This window comes from Centruroides sculpturatus, unplaced genomic scaffold (genome assembly GCF_000671375.1).
Source record: "Centruroides sculpturatus isolate CEXI.00-Female unplaced genomic scaffold, Cexi_2.0 scaffold1512, whole genome shotgun sequence".
Classification (NCBI taxonomy): Eukaryota; Metazoa; Arthropoda; class Arachnida; order Scorpiones; family Buthidae; genus Centruroides; species Centruroides sculpturatus.
In genome coordinates this window covers 66,919-78,461 of record NW_019385737.1, presented here as the reverse complement: position 1 = coordinate 78,461, position 11,543 = coordinate 66,919, and the positions used below count along the sequence as shown (strand labels likewise).

Below are 11,543 nucleotides of genomic sequence, written 5' to 3'. Positions count from 1 at the left end.
CTGTGGCGGGCCGGGAGGGCGGTGCCTCTGGAGCCGCCGATCTCACCCCAGCCTCACGGAATCTGACATTCACGATCACGCACATCTTGTCATTCATTATTCACAAAACAAACTTTAAACATTTATTTTTTTCACATTTTTATTATATCTGGAAACAGAATTACACAGCAACGAAATCGAGATTGAATCATTAAAACGAAATATAAAAATCATTTTATGCAATATATGCGATTTAGTTTTGTAACGTAAACATACTAAATCCAAATTACTAATTACTATTGAAGCAATTAGGCAATTCCATCCAGCTGGTGGTTCGTTCGAGCGTTTTAGCATAAAAAGCTTACTTTTTTGCGCTTATGATTCTACAAAATCTCGTATAAAACCGGAGATATTTGCGGACTAGGCAATTTTCAATAGAAAGAACAGCGAGTGACGACAATCTATCGTTAGTCACGGTTGACTACTGGTAGATTTCGATAAGGCTCAATTTCAAAAAGCTATGTTCTCAGCAGACTGGAAGAGTCAGTAATATCCACGCACTTGAGAAAATGTATCGATAGCACTCAGTTGGAATCACCATGGTAAAGAAACTACAGTAATAGCCGCCTATCTCTCAGATATGAACAATGGTTCGACAGATTTCCCCTTTGTCGGAAGTCTATTGAAATCATACAGAAATCCAGGATGCCATTGCCATTCATTTGTTCGAATCTTTCTTCTAGATCAGGAGTTTCCCATTTACAGTGGCTTAAATAGTGTTTGTGCCTTCGGGGCAAATCTTCAGTTTGCCACCTTACAAAAACACAACGTAATACGCATGAAACATACTTTGACAAAAAATGAAAATATAGTCATAGGAAACCTTGTGAAAAAATATTATTAATGTTATTATTGATTAAGCACGACTAAGTGCTTAAATAGGTATGATAGTCAATAAAGCTGCGTTTGTGGAGACGCCAGAATTGCGAGGGGAGGAAAAATCAAGAGAACCAAGGTCGCGTGCCTTCAGGCATACTCTCCTTGTTTTCCCTCTTCTTACGTTTATATAATAACGGGGAGGAAATGCCTGATGAATTTTACAACGAATAAAATTAAAGAAAATTCAAATAAAAATAAAGAAACAACTCTATTAACATGTCCTTCCTTTTATTTACGGTTTCTCTGTGTTTTTTGCAACTTTTCGGCCATTTTCTTTAAGTTCGATAAATTGCCGACGAACTTCATCCTCTCCATTTTACTGTTGTCGCTGCGCGGAAGAGAACGCCGAACTACTATCTGTGTCAACTCAGGAGCAGAAAGAAAAATTCTAGGGAAAGTTAAACTTTCAAGGACGAGAGAAAACTGTTGCATTTCTCGTGCGTTAAGTGCAAGAACTCCGTTTCCTTCTCCTGAATAAACTGCATTGCGAGTGCGAATTCTGATTCCAAAATATTTATTTCGCCTGTTTTTCCCTCTTCTCGCGTCTGCATAAACTCAACCTAATAAAGTTTATGCATAAACTATGCATAGGTTGAGTTTATGCAAAGGTTGAGTTCTGCACAAACTCAACCTTTAGGTTGCGTTTATGCACATAAGGCCATCTTCAAAAAATATGGTCTTTAAGGACCATATTTTTTTGAAGATAGCCTTAAGTGCTGAAATTTCCGACAATAAACGATGTTTTCCTTGGAAAAAATTATATGCCGTCTTGTATTTTTATACTATTTCTATACAAAAAAAAATGTTCTTTTCGTGCAATAGACCGAAAGTGCCGCCTGGGTTGACCGCTCTTCACTACCTTCGCTACATTTTACCAATTTTTTAAGAAATTTTTTCCAATCGATCCCTTACATATAAAATCCAACAACGAGATGTGTAACTCTCCCAATAAAAAATTTAAAATTATGTGTTGCTTCATCTGTTATGAGATTTTATTTTAAAAACCTCTTATGTTACAGTATTAATTATAAAATGGCAAAGACATTAATTTTGAGGATAGAGATGACTTCTTATAAAAAGTTGTAAATAATGAGTAAAATCTTCATTAATCCGACCCGGTAGCGTAGCGTAGTGGGGGCGGCAGGGGCGGCCCGCCCGGGCGGCACTTTTTAGGGGGCGGCAAAATTTCACAATAAATAATAATAATAATAATATCTCGTAAGAATTTGAACCATTTTATTTCATATGTTCGTCCACCTACGACTCGGACCGATTGAAATGAGCACGGAATAGTGTTACCATCCATCCGGATAGTCCGGGAATCGACTCGCCTTCCGGGGATATCGTGCGCAACCTGTTGACCTTTTTGTTTTTTGCTTGTACGATTTATTCGTATATATATATATATATACACCTCCAATATCCAATACAGCTAGGTAACTTGCGTTACTCCTATCCAAGTCTCCCTAGTCGCTAACTGTAACTGATTTAGAACCAGCATGCACTGCACATTATTCTTCGCATTGCAAAATGACATACGCATGCGTCAGGAACTTCTATTCGAACAAACCTTACCTGCCGTCCGGGTCGGCGATTTTAATAAGGTGGCAATTCTAGCACGGAATTTTTCATTACTTATTCTGTGACGAAACTGAATTTTAGTCTTTTAAATTGATATACCTAAAAAATAAGGGGGCGAAATTTTCCTCCGCCCCGGGCGGCTGACACACACGCTACGCTACTGATCCGACCCCAATCGAAATGTGACATCTGACTTCCCTCTATTTCCCTACCCTCGACGATCAAAATTTAATAGCATCAATTCCCCTAATACAAAAACCACCCTCCAAAATTTCAAAAATTTTCAACGAAAAGCGTAGGAGTTATAAAGCTTCCAAGTGTCTCCGCTTCACACATACACACACTAACATCCATACATACAAACAAACCCTCGACTTTTTTTTAGAATTTCTCGACGTTTCAAGATTCCAATCCAATAATTAAAATCTTGGGCGGTCATTTTTTAATCGATATTTGGAAATTTTAATGATAGTGAAAATGCTTTCAATTTTTAAACAATTGTATTTAATTACATAATTAAACAGTATTAAAATATTAAGCCGATAATATACAGGTACAAGTCCTTTATATAGGCATACTATATCTTGGCTGGGGAATGCGCAGTACTCGATTAGAGTTCTAAAAGTTAAAAGATAACAGTGGCGTGCCATCATTGGAAGTGGTGGATGCGCCGCTTCCCTTGTATTTTCTAAAAAATAAATACATATTCATTTTAATTATATGAAAATAATCGCACAATATTTTATTATAATCGCATTATGTATTTTATTACAAATTTCTATNAGTGGCGTGCCATCATTGGAAGTGGTGGATGCGCCGCTTCCCTTGTATTTTCTAAAAAATAAATACATATTCATTTTAATTATATGAAAATAATCGCACAATATTTTATTATAATCGCATTATGTATTTTATTACAAATTTCTATACTACACGTGAAAAAAAGATAAGATCGCTATTGTATATTCGAATATTATTGGCAGAGTAGCAGAGTGGAAACGCTGTATTGTCAGCATCCAAAAAGCCAAATTCGCGCACGCGCTTTACAGAGCACCAACCTCACCCGGTTTAGCCGGTGGAAGCCTAGGACCTCGGATGGATGCTACACGTATACCGTATCCAATTCTATCCAAGACCGGTTCTGGGCCGTTAGCCGCCCGCCCGCTAGATATTTGGCCGCCCTCGCCCGATTACGTGAATCGCGAGTAGATTTATAACTTAACCCAACCGATAAGAATTTACTTGTATGTTTTTATGATAGTTTTCTGTATAGTTGACGGGAGTTTAAAAAAATCCGTTAAAATATTTCATATATTTATTCCGATTTTATATTACTCACGGAATTTCAATGTTAAACCAGTGATATTACGAATTTGTATATCCCATCTTTAAGGAGATGTAGAAAAAAACGTGTACAATTCTTAATGTATAATGTTAAAAAATTAACTGTTACTTTGGTAGCATCATTTACAACTAAATTTAATGAATGCGAGAGATGCACGAGGTACAGAAAAAGCTCTAGAATTTATTTTCCTTAAATTTACGATTTATGTATCCGTTTGTCATAAAAATTTGTCTTTCCACTTTTTCCCGAGACTACAAATATTCGAGTACAAAGTAACTGGTTTCGACTTATTTCTACTTAAGAAGTAGTTAAATAATTAAGCGATTAGGGAATTGGGGACATAAACAAAACCCTGATGAAAGAGCCGGAATATTACTTAAACAAAAGCTTAACCGAACCAATCTATAGCCGAGTACAGTGGGGACTGATTTCTTCGAAATACTGTATTAGATGTAATAAAGACAGAAATTTTTCCAGTTCGACGAGAGTGACCGAAAAGTTGTAAATTTTGGAAATTTCCGTGGACAACACCTGGTCCTAAAACGAATTAGTTAGAAAACAAAAGACGGACAATCTATTAAGTTTAACATTTAGACTTTTACAGCTATGGTGAGAAACGTTTAAAATTTACAAGAACCCTGTCGCGTCTTTTGAGGTATATTAGTGATGCGACAAAAGAAACATTTGACATTGCCAAATCCCGAGGGTATCGGCACCCTCGGGATTTGGCAGCCCGCGTGCATGTACAGTACACACCGCACACCTAGCAGGACCGTCTCTGATTCCACTCGTAGGGAGCTATTTGACTAAGTGGTTAAGATTTAAAGAGTAAAGAATATTTTATGTTATTTTCATGTACGTTTCATTACAAAGTTATATTTAATTATAATTTTCTTTAAAAGTATATTCATACAATTGAAGAATATTTTGTACCAGGTATGTATATCCACCACACATTTTATTTCACCAAGTAAGTTTTTATAATTTTATTTTTAATTTTAGCCCTTATATCGTGGCTAGCGATTCGGAATGTAATTGCGATATTGAAAATTTATTTTAAAAAAGTTTTGGCTCGAGATCATATAATGAAAAAGAAAACATTATTAAAAGAGAAAGGCCAATGCCTAAGTTAAATATAAACGCTTCAATAAAAAAATTTGTTCGACATTTTCACGATAAAATGGCTCTGTAAATGCATAAAAATGCAAAAATTGTTTTGTTGGCTTGCCTACTATTTTCAAATGAAATTAGTGTGTGGAATAAGAATGGCTTTGACAATTTAGCTGGCAAAAGACACGAAAAATCGTCGATTCTTTCGTATTTGAAGCAATTTGGAAATCAAAGCGGAATAGAATTTAACATTAGTAAATAATATAAAATAAATATTGAAAATTATAACGAGATAGTTACGGCTAATAGATATATTATATCTAAATAAATAGATGTTATATGTTTTTATCAAAGCAAGAATTGGCATTTAGAGGGCATATGGAATATATTGGATCTAATAACAGAGGTAATTATATTGAACTTGTTTATTTATTAAGTACGTCAGATAAATAATCTATTAAAAATACATTTAAAGAAAGAATTAACTGATTGTCCCTGGAAGTCGGCTTCTTATCATCACACAGCTTCCCTATCATCAAATGTCACGGCACGCCACTGAAAGATAAGGAACTTCTATTTGGTAATGCACAATGAACTTGTCAAAATTCGTCAATAATTCATCCTTCACAAATCAAATATACTGGTCCCTGCTACTGTTTATTTTTACAGCCGGGCGTGAAACGAGCTGTACAAATGTAGGCTATATAATTTTCTCATCGATCATGCATTGATCATCATACTCTAAATTCGTCCTCGCATGTGGAACGTGTGAGCTGAGCTCATTATTTAACAAACAATTTAACAAATAATTCACGTCTATAGACCAACATTTGTCAGTTGACAAATAACGACGGTTTTCCGGAAGCAAATTATAATTTCGGGAATCGGGAATCGACTACAACAAGTTATAATTTTAAATAAATTTTGACATACTGATTTTCTGTAACTGGATAACGTTTCTTATTACTTTTGCTAAAAACAAAATCGAATTATCCTCCCTAACAAATACAGTATTTAATATAAATTATTCGTTTAAGTTTTTCTTTTTGGAACTTCTTATTGTAATTATGAGAAATATTAAATGTATATGAAATTAAATATAAAAAGTAGATTGTTTAGTGTAACACGTATACTTTTAAACATGCCCACGCTTGTTACACTAAAGTTATCTAGTTCATAATTATTAATTAGGTTGAGTCATTCTGTCTCAAATAAATAATTTTCTAAACTTACTTACTTTAAACTAGGTTTTTCGAAGTGGGTAGCAAAAGTTCATTACTTAAAACTTTAGCCGTTAATGTGTTTGTGAAATTCCCATTAAGTTATATATAATAAAACGAATTAATTTAAGAAAGTTTTAAATACTTAGTAAATACTTTTACAAACGTCTTATTTTTATTTACGCAAAAACTTTCTTCAAATGCTTCTTTAAAACACAAAAATTTTCATATGAACAAGTGTCCTTGCAATGTAAACTTTTATTTAAAAGTTATAAAAATTTAACAAATATTGCTAAATAAATCTATACAGAAATATATTTTTAATATTAAGTTGTGAAATCGTACAATCTTTGCTCCAATTGCAGTTATTTCTTTAAGCAGGAAGTTTTATTATCAAAGTGCTATATATAATTTCACGTAAGGAATCATTAGAGATGTCAAATTCTATATAATCTTACTTTATCGTGTTGAAACAAGAAACAAATGTGTTAAATGAAAACAATGTAAATTTTTATTTTTCTTTCAATATACATATGACAATTATCTCGAAAACAGGTTCTTTGAACATTGCTTAAATGATAATGTCAGATAAACTTAAGGTCTGCAACGAGAACAATCAGATAAGTTTATTAAGCAATTGAATCTATTTATAAATAACGTATGATAATACAAAGTGCTCATGCAGCCTATATGCATTATAACCAGTTGCAAATCAGTAATAATTTAAAACTCAATATTATTCTTATTAATCTAATCATTTTTACATTATTTATGTAAACAGAATTGTTTTAATTATAGTATTTCTAGGGAGAGTTAAAGTAATTAATATTATAGTAAATGTCCGTTTTACGACGTCAAATTTTACCACCCTCTCCTTTACGACTGACTACATTTTCTGTAAGTGCGAAATGTCCTATTTAAGCTCTGTATTTTTATTATCCATCTCCCACATTAACATATAATTAAAATTGTTATTTATGTAAAAATAATCTCGATTTATGATGTAAGTTTATGGGAAACGGGATGTCTCGCTTTACGACAGTTTTCAAAGGTCTATTCGATTGTAAAGGCAAATATCTACTGTATACATTTAGTTTAGTAAATTATATTTTATCGGGCTATTTGATAACTTTTAATGATTAATTTATAAATATTAGATTATAAAAATATTCAAAGTATTATTAACAAATTTTAAATATAAATATACAGTTCTGGATACAGTTCGTAGGTAACGCTACTTTAAAAATAACTTTCGGTAGGAAAAAAAATTAAATAAATTAAGAAAAGTTTGTAAGAGAGATATTTGTTTTAAAAAATTTATTTTACTTTTTAAGCAAATAATGACTAATATATTTACAGCGAATAAATTAGCAATTATTTTTTTAATCACTTCATTAAACCAAAAGTCTATTTATCACTTCACGATAAGCCAATAACTGAACCTAATAATAATAATAAAATTTATATAAGTATATTCTCACCTTATTTCTTTAGATTATAATGTAAGCAAATACTGTCGGACTCAATTTATTTATAAATATATACATCGTAGAGTATTTTAAACGTGTTATTTATTAACACTACATAATTTTCCGACTATTTTTATTTATCAAAATTAAATCTGTTTTNTGTTTCTCAACCTCTAACGAATCGTCGCCTCCTTCAACGTAGTAGAAAATAATTTTAAATAATATATTTCTAATACTGTACTTAATATAATACAAATGAAGAAAATATACAAATATTTGTTGAACTCTATTTGTCAGTATCTGTTCGTAATGGACACTTCATAGTGTCCATTACGAACACGTCATAAGATATGTTAAAAATTTGAAATGAGTAAAAATGCACTTTGTATCGCTTTCTCAATATGAGGACGAGTACACGTGCACCGGATAACCTCGGTACAAAAGAACCTGAATGTGCTGCTTATCTTCGTCACCTCGACATGGGAAATGAGGAAAGTATATCCGGATCACATTTGTAGAAGTTTCTTCGTTGTCTCAGTTACGAGCGATAGACCTCGGGTGAGGTTGAGTTCAAGGATAATTTCACGTAAGTTATTTTCCAAAAATATTTATTTCATTTTCTAATGCTTGTTATTGACCTATATATAACAATTATTTTATAATTTATTTTTTTTTAAGAAAAAAGATTGTTATTCTCTCTACATCGCTGATTTTATTATAAGTTTTTATACATAATTAAACGTTATATAATGTTTCCATTCGATGATTTTCAATGACTGTAAACATTTTTAAATTTTACTTTATTATAATGTTTTTGATGAAGTTTGCTTTTTCTTTTATAAAACTCGATTAATCGAGAAATGCTTTACATATTATAATATATAAGAAAATGATTAAAATAAAGCATTTAAACTTATATAATGTTCTGAAACATTTTCTGAATAATATATGAATATGAAAATTCGCATTTCTTATTTACAAAAAGTTTTGTATTGTTTTTAAAATAGATTCTAGAATATTTTTGCCATGAGTTCAACAGACCTCAATGTGCCAGGGCAGGAATTGCAACACCATTTACAGGCAAGTTTTAACAATTAATTATGCATGAAATAAATTCGGGTCGTTATTATTTTTCTCTTGAAATTGTTCAAAATATAATTAATCGAAAAAATAACGCGTGGTATAAAAGAATAAAATGTATGATCCACATTCTCCGACAGTTTATCAAATTATCCTCCTAAAATTATGAGTTTTGTTTTCAGCTTTTTCTCCATTTTAATAACAGATTTACACTTTTTTTTTTTTTTATTAAAATTACAGAATAAAATAAATATTTAATGCCTTAAATTGAAGACAAATATTTATTAGTAACTTAAATAATATATATAAAATGTATAATATTATATATGTATAAATATATATTATGTTTTATATATATAGTCTATATTATAATAGTTATATACTAGGTTTAAGAACTATGAGTAAATACATAAATAGGCCTACATACATTAATTCCAAATCAATTTATAAAAATGATAAGTCAGTAATATTAATGTCATTATTTGTTATACTTTTTGAAATAAAATGAAATGTATATCGCAAATAATATTTCCTTGAATCTCTGTTCTTGCTTAATTTGAAAGTTATGTACTGTACCTTAATGAGATCCTCTATGCAATTATATTCTTAAGTGTTTCTTATTTAGATTTAAATTTCAGAGACAAAAATAAATAAAGGAGAATTTAAAATGTTTTCAGGATTTGTTTTGATATTGATTTTTTTCATTTATATGTATGAATACTTCCTTAAAATTCGGCTACTTACAAAAGATAACAATTTTATGCACGTTACCGTATGCATGTTGCAAGCGTGTATAAAATCGGAAAAGAAAAGAAATAAAAGAGAAAAATGAATCATTGAGATAAACAATAAAAAAAATAAACTTTGAATTTTGCGCTTTTTGAAATTGAATGCATCTAACTTATTTATATCATTAAAAAATAATAATACTATATTTATCCTTTATTCTATTTTAGTATCGTAGCTGCTAAAAACTTTAACGTTGATTTTGACTTCCTGTTTCATTTTTAACGATTTCTAATAGAAACTTCTATGTAGAATCAAATCAATAAACCTAAATTAAATTAGAAAAATTTTGAATTTAATAATTAAATATTATTAAAAGTAGATACCTATATAATTATAGCAGATTATAAAATTTCTGATCTTTAAATAACAGAATTCTGATCCTTACATCAGTTATGATTTTAATTTCGAAAAAATCGTTTGTTTAGTTTTCTAAGTAACCTTTCACACTAGTGGTCCAATGGATAAAACCACTGAACACTGTAATTCGCTCTCACCAACAACTGACCACATGAAATTTTCTGGGGTATTATTTGCGTGTCTAATTATCTAAGTCAGTGTTTCTCAACCTCTAACAAATCGTCGCCCCCTTCAATAAAACTGTTACATAGTATCGCCCCTTCACTACAAAATTCCGATGCCGAAAAACAAGGCTAACGCCAAATTCGTACTGCATTGAATAGACTAGTGACTATAATTATTTATTTAATTATTGTACGATATAACGAATAAAATATCTAATTATTCTTAATATAATGTTTTACTACATCGCCAAGAAAATTGTTTTTCGCCCCCAAAATATAAATTGTTGCTAATCGCCCCCGAACATGGAAAAACGCCCACATGGGGGCGATATCGCCCCCGTTGAGAAACACTGATCTAAGTAGTGGCCAGGTCCCTATAGAAAATCCCGGGAGACTCTCCCTTGACAGGTCATCCGTGCGTTGCCTTGCCTTATACCAGTGTTTCTCAACCTCTAACGAATCGTCGCCTCCTTCAACGTAGTATCGACCCCTTCAATAAACCGTTACGTAGTATCGCCTCCTTCACTACAAAATTCCGATGCCGAGGGACAAGGCTAACGCCAAATGCGTACTGCATTGAATAGACTAGTGATTAGTATAATGTTATTTGTTTAATTATTGCACGATATAACAAATAAAATATCTAATTATTTCTTAATGTTTTACTATATCGCCCAGAAAATTGTTTTTCGCCCCCCCAAAATTAAATTGTTACTAATCGCCCCCTCAACATGGAAAAACGCCCACATGGGGCCCCCCGTTGAGAAACACTGCCTTATACCATTAAACCAAATTGCCTTTTTTTTTCGTTTGAATTAGCGTTTACATTAAATTGTATTCATAAATATATAATTTAAGAATACAGTTATATATATACTATTGACTATTATATCAATTAATTATAGTTGATAGTAGATATATGATATACTGTACTGTACATAGGTATAATTGTCAACTACTGTATTATCATAAACTAACTTAAATTTGTTCGAATATTTAGATCGGATGCTGTTAATGGCCATTGATACTTGATAATCATCATAAGCTAAACTTAAAATATTTTTAAAACAAAGAACGATTTGGAAATCTTCACTAGAAGACTGATGGACGTGTAAACAATATATTCTGCATATATATTGCATATAGAAGTGAATTAGTCAGCAGACAGTTTCGTCTTTTTCAATCCTCCTGAAATGTAAACAAAACTAAAGCTAATATAAGTAATAGATATGTATTATATCAATGGTGTGGTTTTTTATATATTTTTATATATTCTTATCTATTCTTATGTATTTTTATATTGAATGTCAATTTTTTTAAAAAATTGACATTCAAAAGAAAACTAAAGCTCTTCATCTTGGTAGACTTCCTAACATTTGATAGGTAGGCTGTTCAATTTAAATACAGGGTTTCGAGCTGAGAGAGAGAGAGATGAAAAAAGGAGAGGACCAAGACATACCGGTCCAGGAAGAAATGATTTTGGAACTGATGCGGAAGTTCTAAACACATC

The 11,543-nt window shown here is 31.3% G+C and overlaps 1 protein-coding gene across 1 annotated transcript in view; it reads left to right on the top strand.

Annotated features, from left to right (window-relative positions):
- The first annotated feature begins 8,026 nt into the window (after window positions 1-8,026).
- LOC111641665 overlaps window positions 8,027-11,543 on the top strand; it is a 46,501-nt gene continuing 42,984 nt past the window's right edge. The window contains exons 1-2 of the mRNA XM_023387867.1: window positions 8,027-8,229; window positions 8,651-8,723. Coding sequence (XP_023243635.1) covers window positions 8,670-8,723 — 54 coding nt within the window. The 5' untranslated portion in view covers window positions 8,027-8,229; window positions 8,651-8,669. The remainder of the gene's footprint in view (window positions 8,230-8,650; window positions 8,724-11,543) is intronic.